At 39.2% G+C, this 17458-nt stretch overlaps 1 protein-coding gene across 5 annotated transcripts in view; it reads left to right on the top strand.

Annotated features, from left to right (window-relative positions):
• The window catches only part of LOC117205583 (ras-related and estrogen-regulated growth inhibitor-like), an 87366-nt gene that overhangs the window by 27949 nt on the left and 41959 nt on the right, over positions 1-17458 (top strand). For 3 of the 5 annotated variants that reach the window (XM_033444148.1, XM_033444146.1, XM_033444147.1), the window contains one exon: positions 5894-5970. In XM_033444148.1, coding sequence (XP_033300039.1) covers positions 5894-5970 — 77 coding nt within the window. Of the gene's footprint in view, positions 1-2179; positions 2440-5893; positions 5971-10026; positions 10079-17458 lie in introns of those variants that run through there. The other 2 variants (XM_033444149.1, XM_033444150.1) reach the window with 2 other exon arrangements.

Below are 17458 nucleotides of genomic sequence, written 5' to 3'. Positions count from 1 at the left end.
TCTCTATAGAACGAGTTTTCCGAAACGAATTTTCCAAAATAGTGAAATGGTATAAAATTGTTCTGTAGAAAACACACTGCAATGCTTATACATAATGTGTCGTAATGTATAAGCGATGCATTGAAAGTTCTACGTACTCGAAATTCATTCCTCGTATTATTCATACATAATTCATTACTACGTCGTTGAATATTCATTACAGTCAAACCCAAACAAATCTAACCTGCATTTATTACCTCGATACGAAAGACTCTCATGTAATAGACAGAAAAATGATAGATAAATATCTGTGGCTATTAAACAATTTAGAAATTAATATGATTAATAGCAAATTAATTAAAATACACTTTTCGCTCATATTTTAATTTGTTTCTTTCTCTACTTCATCATCTATTTCTTTTTATATTTTTCATAAATGTATATGAGATAAATTTAGAAATATAACGTTTTACATTATTACAAAAATCCTTCGAATTTCTATCGAATTTTCATCAACGAATATTAATTTTGTTCCCAAAAGACTTATACTCTAAAAGCTTTTCTTACTGAATTATATAAGTTAATTGGCTATTTAATGAAACTTATTACGATCTGTACGAAACTTTTGTGAAGTTTCTTAAAATTAGAAATTATCACACGTAAAAAATACTGAACTTAAAATTATAATCAAAAGATCACGGACAAAAGCTATTACGTTTCAGATAAATTTTTCAAATATTAGATCCAACTTACAAAGATAATCTCTTATATCACCAGAAATATTCCTCTTATTTCTCTCCTCGTACAGAAACAATTTTACTATCTAACGAGCCTAACAAGCACGTAATTCTCCACGCAAAGATCAGCTGGAACACCAACAATGAAACGGCTAAGGAGAAGCCTGATAAGCCTCGACTCCGGTGAAACTGATAATACGCACCGTCTGGTGCCGGCAATTCGCCACGTTTCACCCGATAGACGCGGAAGACGCGATTGGCAGACGCGAAATTAAGTTTCTATTAAAGCCTGGCGATTTTTTTTCGTCGCGTCATCACCCACACGCGGCGCCCTCGAGGAAATAATCGACTGACCCACGCGCAGCTTTCACCGTTCGAGGGCGTTTCTTCGGAAAAGTGATCTTCAAGCGTGCACGAACGAAAGTGCACGCGAAAGGGACCGCGGGAATCACCAGGCGTATTTTCGATTCGTTTCACGCGTGACGCGCGCCCGCGCCAGGAGAAAATCTACGATCGCACGCGACTACCGGCCGATTCGATCGCCGGATGCGATTTTTCCGCGGATAAAAGAATCTTCGTATGTTATCCAATTCGATCGTGGGATTTTTGTGGCGAGTAGAGCGGGCATCTTTATGCAGATCTAGATTTTTATGAGCAGGCCGTGGATATTTATGCATATTTTTATTCATATTTATCATTCTTTTCGTTTACGTATTTATTACTTTTATCCATATCTTTATGAAGGTAAATAAAAATGGAATCTAGGTAGGAGATGATTTCACCTATTAATATGGAATATTTTAGATGTCTTTACATGCATTTCTGAGATTGCAAAAATTTTTTATAACATTTATACAGGTTGTAACAGAACACGCTGGACCTACTTTGGGTCTGAGCTGATTGTGCAACTTAAAAATAATGAGAGAAGTACATACAGATATTTATTCTATCCGTCTTCGTTTATGAGATATAACGAATGTCCTGTTTTGATTTTGTCTTGTCTAATTACCTGCACGGGAGATGCTAAAAATGACCACGTTGCGTCTCAAGGAGAGTCTGTAAACGTCTTGTCATGGATCCGGTTACATTCTGGATGGTTCTTGATGTTTAACAAATTTGTTGAAATCTTGTTCAATTGTAAACCTCAATATTCTCATAAATGAAGCCAGATTGAATATATATTTTATACGAATTTTTTTTATCGTTCAACTCTCGAAGTGGGCCTCGCATGTTGTGTTATAACTTGTATATACAAATAAATTAAGGTACAGGTATATTAAATTTCAAATCATTTGGTACTTTCGTATGTTTACACTAGAGCTTTGTTTTTGCGAACATGCTCGACGAACTCCAATAATAATAGCTATCCCCACCAACTGCTCCTATTAATTCCGATAATAGGAACCGACGATCGGACACCTGAGGTCGAACAACAATTTCGGTCCAAACACTCAGTTGCGTATCGAATGCGTACGAGTTCGGAATAGGCGTTCGTATAACAGTACAACTGAAAGTATGTTGAAGCGTAGTTTGGCTAACAGAGGCGCAGTAGTGAGTTGACATAACTGAATAATATCTTGTTCGTCTAATTTGGCACATGCTAAATAATTTAAGTTGTTCGTATAAACGTGGCGTGGATAAACCAAGTTTTTCTGTACAAGAATTTGATGCTACCAAAATGAAATGCGGCACCTGATAAGAAACGTTTCATTGCAGAGTAATGGTACATACAAATACCTTTTTTAACCAATTTATCTGCACGTCTAGGTGCTCTAAATATACTCCACTCATGTTAACATTCTAATACAAATGATACGCTTGAATGTACCATCAAGGCATAAAAAATTAGAATTAATTAAGGTTACGATTAAAAAGATTAAAAAGAGATTACATCTTCCTAATAATATCCATTTATAATGTTTCAACGTCCCTTCTTTATTATCGTTTGACCTAACGCTGCAGCAATTGACGTCTAGTAACCGTGTATTAGGAAGAAAATTTATCCGATTCATCGATACGCGAATGATGTTTAAGCGAGCGAGGCAATCGCACGAATCTCTATGTGATATCGTTTTAAAGAGTCTCGATTACTGAAAGTCTTCGGTCTGGCATCCCGTGAACATTTTTTTGCGCGATGGCAATAAATTCTCCAGCGCTCCACTTGGGTCAAATCGCTTCCCTATCAGCATTGTCCGGCAATAAAACTTTCTCGAGCGTAACGGCCGCTAATGCAACGAGCATCCTTATTTGCTTGTTTCCGCGCGTTCAATGTTTCGACATCGTTCCCAACGAGGTGTTTATGAGTTCGTTTATCGTTTATTTATTGTATCCGCCTTGCCAGAGCTACTGTGCTCGGCGCAGCCTCGCGTTTCTTTCGCGAGCAAATACACGTTTCCTTCTCTCGTAGCGAATATTAATTTATTAATTTCGTTTAAAGGTTCTATATACGCAGAGCCGTATGTCAGAAGGTTTCCTGCTGAAGTTGAAGCTTTTTTTTCTTTTCTTTTTTGTAGAAATAAAAGGAAGTTTAGTTTGATATTTAGTAGAACTGCTTGTAGTGGGTAGTGTTTCGATCGTTCGCGGAGAGACGCGATCGCGAGATAGCACGTCAACGAGAGTTGTAAGTTCCCGTTACGATTAAATAATCGACGCCACGAACTGATCGATTCCCTTATTTCGATTAGGATAACAAGGGTAGTTCAATGAATTCCACAGAATTAACACAAATAAATTAACGTTTATTTTAACAAATTATCAACTAGGAAGATATAAAGAGAACAACAAAAAGAAATGTAACTGCGTTTTGCTTGATAAGTAATGCGCGATATATGAGATGTGTTGACGGTTCGGCTTCTCGAAAAGTTCTGCACGCCTTTCGATTTTTTCCGTTTTTTCTGGAAGGCGACCCCCACTACGTTCGGATCACGCCACATTCTTTTACGCGAGGTAAAATAACGGCCACGAGTCGACGTTTGTGGAGGTCGCCCTGCTTAATGAACCATGCGCTTGCCACTACAATGTTTGTTTGCCGGGCAGCCGCGACGATCCGTCTGCGACATTATAGTGCCGCGATCGACAGTTAAGAATATGATCTATGGTAAGCCGCATGGCGTAACAGGTAGAACGAGACATTTTTCATATTTTGACTGGTGGAATTATAAATTATGCTGCATAAAGATTATGAAAATTAAAATTACGACCAAGTATTATTAAATCTCATCTGAATTCCTGAAACTAAACATTATTTTAACATTCAAGTTACTTACGATGGTATCTTACAACTAGCGATTTTCGAAAATAAATAATTGAAATTAACAATGTTAAATCGTGAAACAAATCGTAAGAACAGAGTTTGTTGATACATTTTATATTGAATTTTGGTTTTTTCACGAAAATTTAAGCCCGCGAAAGGACTCGGAACAATTCACAATAATATTAGAATAATATCAAAAAGAAGCTAGTTACAGTTATCAGTTAGCCATTTCACAATTATAAATAAGACAGACACCGTAATTATCAGTTAATTAACTATTCACTTGAATCATTGAAGACTCTTATCGTATAAATAGATTCTGCTTAACGAGTGTCACGATTTGAAAATGGATTTTTCGAAGGATGTTAAGGACTTGCATCGTGACTCGATGGCGAAAGTCAACGCGTCATTGTCAGTGAGCGGCGTAATGACAGAGCGGCGCGACGCCCGGCGTCAGCGCGTCAAATCGGAATTGTCGTTAGTAACTGGTCCGAGACTTTCGCGCATTAGCCGCGTTTTCTATTCGCGGGAAAATCTCTGTTCGATATTCACAGTTGCTGCATGTAAGAACAACGTAGTTCGGCTAACGAGCGCGTGGGATTCTTCTACCTAAAGTCGAGTTTCTTATCTTGCTTTGAATTAATCATCAATTCCGATTTTCTCTATTTGTGTAGTTAGAATAACATCTGTAGAGATGCAAAGAGATACCTCGAAGATAGAAGAAATGAGCTAAAATATAGAAGAAACATGGACAAAATATTAAACAGATCGTCTTCGAATTCTCTTTCTCAATCGCAATCATAACAATGTTTTAGAATGTTTTATAAATTTCGTCGGTTTTTTTCGTCAAACTTTCACATGGAATCACATTTAGATGTTAACTATTCTATTGGTAACTTATAACATTTCTGTGATCTCTAGAATTTGATGAAAACATTTTACGAGAATTATTATATGAATTTCATTTATATACTTTATTGGTGTGAATATTTCGTTAAGCTACGATTATCTTAACATCCTGTCTGATGATACCTATTAAATGCGTACTAATAGCATCATATAATAAAAGACATTAAGCTCTTGTGTTTCTAATGGAACAACAGTGTACTGCACAAGCGCGTTAACGGTTTCTTAAACTACTTATTTTACGTTCAAATAGCTCCAAACTACTAAACCACTCGCGCAGACCAACATAAAACTTCCAATTACTAAACTACTTACCCTACATTCTGATAGTCGTAGTATCAAATTTTAAGTTCAAAGTTTTAACGAAGCACAAATCCGGCTACCAGCCTATCGTTCCAGATATCCTCGCGGTCGATCTCGAAACGCTTGCCTGCATGTCTCACCTGGTTTTTTACCTGTCCCTGATTAATCGCGATTTTCAATTTCCTCCATTTGGTCGATCAGTTTGCTAGAAAGTTCTGTCTATGGCGCTTGAGGACAGCGAACAAATAACAGACGTAAATCACCACCTGGCTCAGCCGGAGAACGAGGATCGAAGATGAAACAGGAACGATTTCAAGAATTAACAGGGATTTAGTCCGGCAACTTCTCGGTTCTCACTAGCATTAATACCAGGGTCTAGTGCCACTCAAGATCGATCTCTCTTTCTCCTGGTGTTCAGTTTCATTTATCGTTTCATAGATCAACCGACCAAGGACGCTAGGCTAGATCCGACGATTACTCGTTCGCTAACCAGCGTAAAGTTTCTTCCTCTCTCTCTCTTTCTCTCTTTCGATCCTCGAAGAGGACTGACGGATCGATTTCATTATTCGTGGCGAACGAGCTCGTACGTCTTCCCTGGGTTTAGAATCCTCTCGCTAACCCTGTAGACGAAACGCGGCGATAGGGATATTCAGGAACGCCCCGGTGCTATCATTCATCAAGGCGAGTCAGCGTAATCTCGTTCTCTCTGTTACAGATTTCCTGTACCGGCACAGCGTTACCATCGATAACGTTAGTACCGAGGTGGAGATACTGGACACTTCCAGGTGCGAGGTAAGTTCTTTGTCGTTTTTAAACGTTCGTTCCACTTTCAGAGCAGTTCGACGAATTTTTGTTTGTTCGAGGAGCTTGTGTTTAGCATAGCGTAGGATTCTGTGAATGAAGTTAGTTTTTACATAATATGATTCGATATGGCAATAGATGTAACTTGCGTAAATGTAAAATATCGAAATAATTTTACATTTTTATGGAAGCTTCATTATTGTGATTTAAATGAATCGTTATTACGTATTAATGTTTGGGTTATAAATAATATATTTTTACTGAAATTTAATGCGAACTGTAACTTTGCAATACGCGAATGAGGTTCACTAAACACAAATTATGTACAATAGTTCAATATTTTACATCAAACTGAGCGAATAGCTAGTGTTTATTTAAGTCTTCAAACAAGATTACACTGCTGTTCTAAATAAATATTGAGTTCCTCTCTCTCACATACCACATAACAATGCAAAATTTAGAACTTCCCCAAAAAGCTATTCCATGCCTAGCAAAATTCTTGGCGCTAATATCAAAATCAACGTAAAAGCTACGTATTTTGTCTTTACTTTACGATTACAAATTTTCCGTTTCAAATTCCACGATTCAATTCACTTAACTCGTTAACGTTTTCACTAATCACGAAAAAAGCTGGAAATCTCTCTAATACGGGAAATGAGAGAGGGGGAGAGAGAAAAGCTCGTACTTCGATATCTCGGAAGTTGGACATAGAGCTTAACGAACGTACCTCGCCGATCGCAAATTATCACGAAGATATTTTTCGTCTGCGATCGACGGCGGAAAGAAGTCAGCGCCTAATGATCCCGCGGGATTATTGATGGATACACGACATAGATTGGCGTTAAAATCTCACTCGGACGCGAGCGCGGTGAAAATGTACATTTACGGCCGTACGTTTATTTGACAGACTGATTTGCCCGCGTGAATTATGCCCAGTCTCGTGGTCGGTTGTAAATTATCCACGGTTACAACGGGATCGTCGGTCTTTGATTTCTGTTTTATGTTGCTGTCTCGCCAGCGTCGCGGTTTTTGTCAAATTCCACTGTGAATTTATCAACATTTTTTAGACAGTCTCGTTCTAGTTAAAGGGTGTTTCGTAGAGAATGACATAGGTTTGAAAGAAATTGTATTCGATAGGTTTGAAGGGGTTGAAGATGGGGAAGGAGGGTTATAAATAAATCGGGGTAAATACGCGAGTTCATATTCAATTTTTTGTTTTATTTATACATTGTATGTTATCGAACGTCATGTATATTCCTCAAATTTTTGCATTATATATTACGTAAGTAATAAATATTAGAGCGTAATACTTACAGGAAGTTTAAATTAATCAACGTATAATACGATACATAAACATCCGTAGTTCGCGAGAAAGGATTAATTTGTTTGAATTAATATAACACACGAAGCACGAGCTCTATATATACAGCGTGATCTTCTTATTTGACTCGAATACGATATAGATCGTGTCGTTTTCGTTATCGTTTAACCTATACGTACATACGCATATATTCACTTCAACTCTGATACGTGATCAATATTGACTTCTGATAAAAACAGACACGTAATGACACCGTGTTATCGTCGGATGCAACGAGACCGCCACTCGACTCTTAACTTTTTTAATCCCAAATAACATTCCAAATCCCAAGGTTAATCACCCCGAACCCCAATTTACTCGCCATCCTCCGAAGAAGCACGAAAAGAACGAAACACATCGACGCGGTTGTCGAAGTCGTCTAGGTTAGTAGTCATCGACACCGATGATCGAACATCGTTGTCGATCAGCGTCGAGGACCAACGACGACCAACAGAAGTCCACATTCTACTCGAAAGTCTGTTTCGTCTTGCATAGAAACATCTCGCAACGGTTAGGGTAAACGCGTTCCCCGTGCTTGTGTTTCCTTTTACATTTTTTCGCGACGGCGCATGGCATCGGCGCCTTTTATATTTATCTTCCGTCGACGCCTGTAAACATCGACTATTTCAGCACCGCGAGACGTTCGCGGACCAAAGCGCGCAGAACACGCTTTTTCTTCCTTCGTCCTCCTCGCTCCTTCTTTCCTTTCTCCCCTTGGCTGGTCTCGCGTCGCGTTCATTGTGAAAGTCACGATGAATCATTTGCTTGCTGGACAAACTCCGCGTCTCGCGATACGCTGCTTTTCATTTAGCCTAGCTTTCTGCTCGTACGTTCCTCGTCCTGGAATTCGCCGACACAAACAGAGCACCTCTGTTCTTGATGAAGTCGTCGCTGATTCTATCGCGAACGTTTCTCCCCGGGGAAACTCGAGTTCATTGTTCAACAGAGAAGTCATCGATCGATTACCGCGATTTTAAAGCGATTAGAGGTTGCAATGGGACGATCACGACGATCGGTCTCTGGTTTTTTTTTGCTCGCCGTTTCACGCTCTTTGTTGGGATTAAGTTTGACGTATTTCACTCTGCTGTTCTCTCTTCGCTTCTTCCTCGCGTTTGTATCTCTTTGGATAGATCGATAGAAAAGTAACAACTACAGCGGAGAGGATCAATCTATAATCGTCCACAGGAATGTTTTACCTTCTTGCATTATATATGTTCCCATTTAACGATATCAAAATACTGTCCTTTATAATTGTTCGTAATGTTTGAAAAGGCCTCGATATTCAGGCTCTAATCTGTAGAATTTAAAAAGCAAATTCTCCTCGCTCTACTCGAACCGATATGCCGGCGCATCGCATACCGAATTCCCGCACAGATTTCCCACAATTTCCTCGTCATAACTAAAATTCCATCTGGCGTACACCCAATTCCGAAATTCCTTCTCCGGTTACACGAATCTGCCCCATTTGCTCCGCTGAAACCCTACACCGATATTGTCCATATAATGGACCAAGCACTAAACAACGACGGTCCCAGCCTCACCTTCTAATAGCAGGATGATTTATGCACGGTTTTTAAAGCTCTGCCTCGATTCGCGACCGGTGGCAATAATTTACGATGTCGAGAACAATGGTCCCTCTCTCGGCTCTTCTATAACAGAAAAAGACCGCATGGCGGAATCCCAATGAGGATTCCGCTCTACCAGCGACAGGTGAACACGCCGTTCCGCGAACGTGGCTTAGCCACTCGGCTTCTCCTACGTCGGTACACGTAACCGTGTGTACATGAAAGTCACAAGGCGCACGCGCGAGATCGTAGCCACGGTCGCCTAGATTCGAATTTAAAGGCGATCGTTATTCAATTCAAATACCACGGATAACGGGCCTTGTCGTAGGATTTCCGCTTCGACGTGTTTCGCGTGCGGGTTCGTTACCGTATTCTAGAAGAATCGGGTTAAGGGAGGTCAGGTCTGGGGGGACGTTCGACCTGAAACCGGCCGATTCCGCGGAGATTTGGGTTAAGTAAGGTCAGGCCGGTTCAAACGAGCGACGACGCATCGATTGCGTCGTCGATCCTCCGGAGTCGATGACACCGCGCCTGCCTCTGCCAGCCGCCCCTTTTTCGGATGTCGTGCGCCTTTCGGAATGTCCGTTCCGATGTTTCAAAAGTGTTGGCGATGGTCTTTCACTCTTCGTCTTGCTTCTCTCTGTTTTCTTTTTCTTTTTTTGTTTTTGTTTTCGTTCCTTCTTTTTTCTTCACGGTCGTTTTTATAGCGAAGATTTGGAGACGGAACGGGTACCGTTAGTGGGTTTCGATCGATCTCGTTGATCGGTCGTTTCACTCGGTCGTTGAACTCTTTTCGTTGTATTTTGGGGAATTCGTGCGAGACGGTTCGAGAAAGTTCGCAGATCGTTATCTTGATGAATGAAATAATTTCTCGCGGTTTTATGCTTTTTATCTTTGAAATAATATGTTACGTAAGCTTAAACTTTCTTCGTCTTTTGGGAATCGGTATGCGAGAGTTTGAGAACGATTTATTTTTCTATGGATTCCGCGGATATTTTGTGTCCGATATATTTCTAATAATTTAGAGCAATTCCCCAAGATATTTCGCTGTATTTTAAATAATATATTAGATTTCTTATTGTATGGTTACAAAAATGAGAAGGTTTTGCTGTTTCTCTATAGGTCTGAAGGATATCGATACCAGAGGAATACAGTAAAATTATCGAAGTTTCAAGTTAGTAACCTTTTAATCTTACGTTTGCTAATAGTATATTTGTGTTAAGATACAAACTCGAAGTAATAGCACTTACAATGACTCTTGTAACGAAATTGTCCGCTTTATAATATCCATCGTAGCGTAAACTCTACGATACATTGCTTTCGATGGTATAACTTTATCAAAGCTTATTTAATCTCGCTTATTTGTTCATCAAATAAATAATATGCACTTGACTGAAAATTATAACTTCGACATAGAAAAACTACGAAAGCCTGCAAAATAGTAGTCGTCTTTTCGAACGCGTTCTCATTCCACTTTACAGAAATGAAAATCATACACAAGCCCGTAAAATCTGGTGAATGCGTTGGTTCAGCCGATTAAAAGAAAAAGAAAAGATTAAAAGGAAAAAGAAAAGAAACGAGAAAAAGGGGTGGAAAAAGAGAAGAACGAGCGTGGAGGAGCACGGGTATATATTTTCTAGACTGCAAAAGGAATCCAACATATTCCTTATACGATGCTCGTACGCACGGTACACTGACTCGTCCCGGCTTATTCGGTAGCCCCGCAACAAGACACGATCGAGAGGCCAGGTTGTTTTTAGCAAACTGGTTTTTCTACCCGGGGCTTACAATTACTGGCTTCCTTTTTTGCGCTGCCCCCCAAATGTTTGCACCTGTCGCTTAAAAGGCTGCGAACCGTGGGCCAAGATGGCATACCTGACCGTTCGGGATTAGTCCTTGGATTCGTAGCTAAGAATATTTGGAGCACCGGCCAGCTTAACCCAGCGACGAAGAACACTCCCTCCTGATATTTCGTGATCCATTCATGGAATTTCGAACATCCATTCATGGTATTCCCCTGGCTTTCTTTTTCTTCGAGTCTTCGAGTCTTGTTGGTTTTCATGCATTGAGAGATTTTTGAGGTTTCTAAGGTCCTGGTGCAACATACACCTCCGCCCCCGCTCGAGTTTTCAGACGGTTATTACATTTGCTGTAACAGTAGAGAAAGTTAAATAACAATTAAGAGGTTGTTAACGATTTAGAGGAGTTTTAATTAACGATCCGCATCAAGCGTTAAACATTAAGAGAGTTTCAAGTGTTGGAAGATTTTTAAGAGATGCACGAGTCTGTCAAAAACGAAATTGGTCATCTCCGCTTTTCACGAATGTCCTAATTTTGTTACACGAGTCACGCGATTGATATTCAGTTCTGGAGAACAATCGATTCACTTCCACAGATTCGCTCGTTGCAAGACGACGTAAATGATAGTTAATTCCAAGGTAAATTTAATAAATCATCCATCTGTCGTATTTTCCAATTTACGAAATTGGTCCATGTGGTTTCTGAACTACCCATATCGAAACCTCAAAATCCTAAAATCTATCAACATTGAAGATTTAAGCTTGTTGAATATTGAAATTGGATGAAAAAGGGAACAAAATTTGTACGAATATATAACTGAAATTTTCTTCAGTTTTGAAATGGTAGATAGAACATTCTAACTAAGATAGCAAGGTACTCGAAGGATTAACTGTAGGAACATTTCTGGACCATTCTCTTCCTAAGAGACAAACAGCGAAGCTTAATAACCTGAAAGCTCATCAAGATTGAAGATCGTTAAGTGTCTTTGATTGAACGAAAAAAGAAACAAAAATGGTGCGAATATGAAACTTCACTAATATACAATTTTCGTAAGATCAATTTTCAGTTACCATTAGACGTTGCACCGCTGGTAGCTGCTCCAAACACCAAAGCGCGTATCTTCACATTCTGATCTTCCTAAATAGCTGCAATTTGCAACTGTCCAGAAGCAACCACAAAAGAAAAGAGCATGATCTCGTTGTATACTTTCGCAGTTGAATATTCATCTTTCTTTTCCAACTGTATTACTTTGTAATATTATGTCATTCTTTTTCCAATACAAAGAAAGACATGGTGCTCGAAGGATTAACATCAGGAATGCTTCTGAAGAATTCTCCTGCAAAGAGGCAAACACCGATGCGCTGGCCGTTTCGTAACGCGAATCTATTTGCGTTGTGCAGCGTTTCGCGCATTGGTGGGACGGCGTTTCGACTCGGTGCAGCTGATGCAACGCGACGCGGTGTAAACAATGGCAGAGAACGTTGCACCAGGGGAACGCGCGCGAGGACGCATGCACCGTTACCGCATAGATTCGATAAATAATACGATACAGGAAGCCGTGCCACCGATTTGTATGTACGCGCTTACCAGCCGGTCTCGTGCTGCTGCCGATCGATCTGTTCGACCGCCACTCTATCGTCCGCTCCGATCTGACGATCATTATCGATCGGTCGCACGATTTATTGGCGATGACGCGTCCTCCGCTCGTCGTGAAAATTTGATCACTTTCTACGATAGCGTGCCGCTCGATTCTACCGCCGATCGTATAAGCATCGCAGTGAGACTCGTTGCGTTCCATTGGATCGGATGGTCTTATATCGTGAAACGCGATAAGTAGACTTCATATGTTTATGTATTTGTGGGAGATTTAGCTGCTTCAGTACCGAACAACGATATATCGTCGTTATTGCGTTGTAGTAAATATAATTTGAATGTAACATATTAGATCGCTATGAATGATACGGAATTATTTGAATATATTTAGAACAAGCTGCGTCGATTTGGCTCGATATTTTTCGCTCAGGTCCAAATCTTGGAAATGTATAAAATATTCATAGCAGGGCGCTCGTTATATTGTAGGTAGAATATATTTGGTAGATAGAACGATTTTTTGTTTAGGTTCTATTTCTTCCGGGAAGGTTATAAAGATACGAGTTTGCGTAAAAATCCACAGTCTATCGATGAGTTAGTTTGGAGGTATTTTGTGGAGAATGTAAATCGGATTTGTTGGAGAAGTATAGTTTTGGGAATGTAATAAATTAGGATTTCCTATGTTTAGCCTCTCTTAAGCAAGGAGAATTTTTGCATACTGATTGTCTTATGTATCTCCAAGTAATATAATTTATAATTCAATGATATAAATAAAAAAAGTATCTCTTAAATAATATAATATATTCTACGTTATAAATCTTCTTCAGTTCAGATGAGAGCAGTGACAGGCCATTAAAAGTAGTTTCCATAAAATTGATCGATGTTTGTGTTTACGTAACGAACGCTAATCAAAAGGTATCCGATCATTGTGCCATTCTATATCCTTCCTCGATATAAATTTTACATTACATTTAAGTTGTATTAAACATACGCGGGAATTAGTGGCTGTAAAAGCTATTTACGCCAAAATTGTACGTATCACAGCATTTACGTATCAATTAATCGGACCCAACCGTATTAAATTCCTTACCATTTCGTAGGAGTTCGTTTCTCGTAGACACTACACGTAAGCAGTTTTATATTGCGTCATTTCCTAACAAAAGTATCGGTACACTCGATCAAAAAGCGTTGTACCGGTTGTTGATTATTGGCACGGCCCAAAACCCGCTAACAAGAACCAGCACGCACGCAATTTTATTTACTAGCTGGCCAATAAATTCTCTCTTACCCTCTTACGAAATTTCTTCTGGGATATGCACACTTTGTCTCCATTGTATCTTGCTGCAACTAACGAAGAAAATTTATTCGACGCAAGCAACGTGGAAAAAGAGCTGGCTGACAAAATCCGTAGCTTGGTCCAGCTTAATGAGCCCCTATACAAAAGGAAAATACGAGTAAGATTAGACCAAGTTGCGTATTATACACAATGGGATTTTCTAACCAGCGCGATATATCGGCGCGAACGAGCTAAAGTATAGCTGTCGGATAGCGGATTTAACGATCTGTCCTGTGTACAGTCGCGAGCTGATCGCGCACCACTGCCACACTGATCCACATCGATATCGATCTCCGTAGATCCTGTTCTTACGGACGCTGGTCGTTGCACCGCCAGTGGAAGTCCGATTTGGTCTTCGACGTCCACTTTGTACGTGATCCAATGGATCATTTCCGATTGTTCATAATTTTCAAGGATATTTATGGATGATTGTTCGTCGAGCAAATATACTTTGCATAATACCGTATAATACTTACGCATTATCGATCTTTGAATTGGAATTGAATTTAGCGTGTGACACTTGATGGGTAGTGGATAATTTTCAGGGATATTTATGGATGATTGTTTGTCAAATATAGTTTGTATAATATTCGTTAGTATCTATCTCTTAGTCTTGTAACGCGAAGGTAAAAAATATTCACGTGGTTTGATGCGAGTTTACTCTTTGAACGCAGTGTCTTTTACGACTTAATGTATTGTCAGTTGAAAGGATTATGGAAATATCGTGGAGATATTGGAATTATTAAACTAGTATAATAGTAAATCTTTGTGCAAATATACGTTGAAGTATTTATCCATTTTGTATCACTTCGCAGCTGTATTTCCAAGTTTGAATTCAACGAATTTTTAGCTTTTCGCTTGTTGTCTTGGAATATCGAATCGTCCTTATCCGTTTCTTGCTTTGATCCATTAAAAACACGTTGCGTTAACCATTTCGATCCGATATCATTAAAACTTCTTCGTAAACTCAAGAAGTTCCGTTACAATTTACAACCCTACTTGTCAGGTTTCAGATTACCTTTAATTGCCACTATGTCCACCACAAACTTTACCGATAACAAACGCTTAATTTGAAAACTAATTTCAAAACACGCGCTGTTTCCTACTCAGAATCGGTGCATGCTCAGATTGTAGCTACGTTTAACCTTTGTAACGCAGCTACTAAATATCCCTTTAGAGTTTAGACAATAAACGCGAGGCTGCGCTTTAGCACTAACAGCACTTAACAGAAATGTCAGAACACAGCCAACGTGGTCAATTATCTCCATATCGAACAACGCTTCGCGTCAACAAATTAAACCGCATCGAGCATTCTCTTCGTCCTATGGAATCTCGTAATGGGGAGAAAAATTCACGATTACGCCACACTTGGTGTAACGTTTCGGTAGGCCTATCTGCTAGTAGCTTTTTAACTGCGACTCGTTGAAGATAGTGACTCGAGGCCAGTATGAAGCCCAGTTCACGCTTAAAAAAACGTATGTAGACGAAAGACGAGAAATATAGAATTAAAGTGAAACATAGTGGTTCTATTCATCGTTCTACTTCTATGTATTGTAATTATTTAAACGACGTAAATAATCAATTGTCGATTTTTGAATAATTTAAATTTAAAACACGTGCACTTTCTACAGGTCTACTTTGATACGACCAAAACACGGTGTTCGATGTGTCGATAGAATGAAATAGTATCGTTCGGTCATAGACGACTATAATAAATAAATAAATAATTGTCTAAAAAATTGTGATAGTCTAGAAATAAAATGAAATGAAATTAAACCTACCAATATTAAATAATCTAAAGCTAAACTAGCTTATTTTATAGTTCCTAGTGACCCAATGTTAATTAATTAGTAAATTAGTCGACCAATTGAAGATCAACGACAGCTTTCTTAAGTTAAACATTCTTTCAATAAGGAAACTCTCGCTCGCATGACAGAAATTAAGTCAAATACGAAAAGTTTATTCTGTACAACCAAATTCTCATCTTCACAGAATTCCTTAAATATCGACGTGCAACTGATGAAGTGTGAATCGGGCTTAAAAGACGCTAGTGGCGCGCGCGCTAGAGTGTATCGCTGCGAGCCGCGGTATAATCTTTCCAATTATCCGGCTGCAACGCAACGCGTCCATTCATTGCTGGCTGTAGATACAGCCACGGATAGCCAGCTAGCTTTTCTAGTATCTGGCGCGTAAAATCCAACAGTGGAAGAACAGGATCGGTGTTTTCCGCTGGGAACTTTACGGGTGAAGTTAACAAAACATAAGCGGTTAAAGCGCGCATAAGCTGTTCACCAAATGCGCTCTAATCTTCCAAATTGTCTGTTTTCGAACTATGGAGAGTTGGCTAGCGAATATCGATTTAACGATCTAGGTGGGAGTGTCGAGCGGAGCGAAGCGTGTTCCAGCGTATTTAGTATTTACCTGATATCGAGCGGTCGAAGGCCAGATAAAGCGTCATGGGGTCCATTAATTTACAATTTGGTCAATGACCTTAATGCGATTCTGTGTTCCGAGAACAGGGGTGGTCGAATGTTTCTTGATCCTCCTGATGGAATTTAAATACGCTTTGCTTGGGTTAGATCATGCATCGATAAAATCCGTTTGTTCTAAGAATCGATATGGACTATCGAGGTATGATAACAGATTATGGTTAATATTTGATAGATTGGAGCGGAAGAGTAGTTGGATAAGGCTTCTGTTCGGTTAGCATCGAATGTTAAATTCTTGTAAAGTAGAAGTTTCGAGCTTGATGAAACTTTGGGATTATGCGCATGCAGTTTAGAATGGGATAGAGAATATGCTGATATTTTTTAATTTTGTCGTTCCTTGGAAATGTTCTTATAACATGTACTTTTTAATTACAACATATCTGAGCACCGAAACGTTTGCTTCGGCAAAAGTACATTGCTTTTATAATAAATTTTTGAGCAATGTGTACGTTAAATTTGAGGTAGATATATCGTGATAGGTGCTGAAGAAAGTATAGTTAACAATATATATTTATTAACAGATACTCTATATATACACTTTGCGTAGAACTCGCGATTACTATTAGCTGTTCGCGATTACAAGTTCGACTTCTAGGCGATGCGTTACGATGCACGATACAAGTTCGGATGATAATTGCTCAAGATGTCGAGGAACTCGGGTCAACTATTACTGCTAACTACCAACTATCGACTCTGACTGACATCTAACGACTGACTTTCCGTCATGATGATGCTGCAGAGGAAAACTATGATGGTACGTCTAAGGATACGAGATCATCGGATTCGTCGAGGAAAGCCTTCGTTAGGAAAGTGAAGGAAATGGACGTTACTGTTAATTGGTTAATTTCTATGTTGGTGGTTGAAGAAGGATGCTAACCGCCCTCGAGAGAAAATTGCTAGCGGCAAGCATTGTACGTGAGAAAAGCGGATTTTCCGTATCTTTCTGTGGTAGGTGATAGATTTAGGGACCGTTAAGACTAAGGCTATTTGTTCGTTTGAAGAAGCTTAGCTAGATAAACCCTGAGATTTATAGCGGATCCTTAGGCTTACTGAAAATATACTATGAAGGTATTTCGACATTTGGCAATCATCTTATCCGAAGAATAGGGCCTTTATGTAGCGAGCAACGGGACAGAAACCGTTGGAAAGTTTATTGTCCAGTACCGTTACAAATTTTTGACTAATTCGAAAACTTTGACTAAGCACAATTCGCAAACATGCAATGAATTATAGCCACTCGATGATGCGTTAACTTGCTTAAAAAATAGAAAATTTTCTCTTCGCAGCGTTTAATAAATTGGCGAAAAGAATTCATTGATTTCAATTAAAATTTAAGACT

Source organism: Bombus bifarius, unplaced genomic scaffold (assembly GCF_011952205.1).
Source record: "Bombus bifarius isolate JDL3187 unplaced genomic scaffold, Bbif_JDL3187 scf7180000007992, whole genome shotgun sequence".
Lineage (NCBI taxonomy): Eukaryota > Metazoa > Arthropoda > Insecta > Hymenoptera > Apidae > Bombus > Bombus bifarius.
The sequence above is the reverse complement of the archived record's forward strand: the minus strand, read 5'-3'. Positions and strand labels throughout refer to the sequence as shown.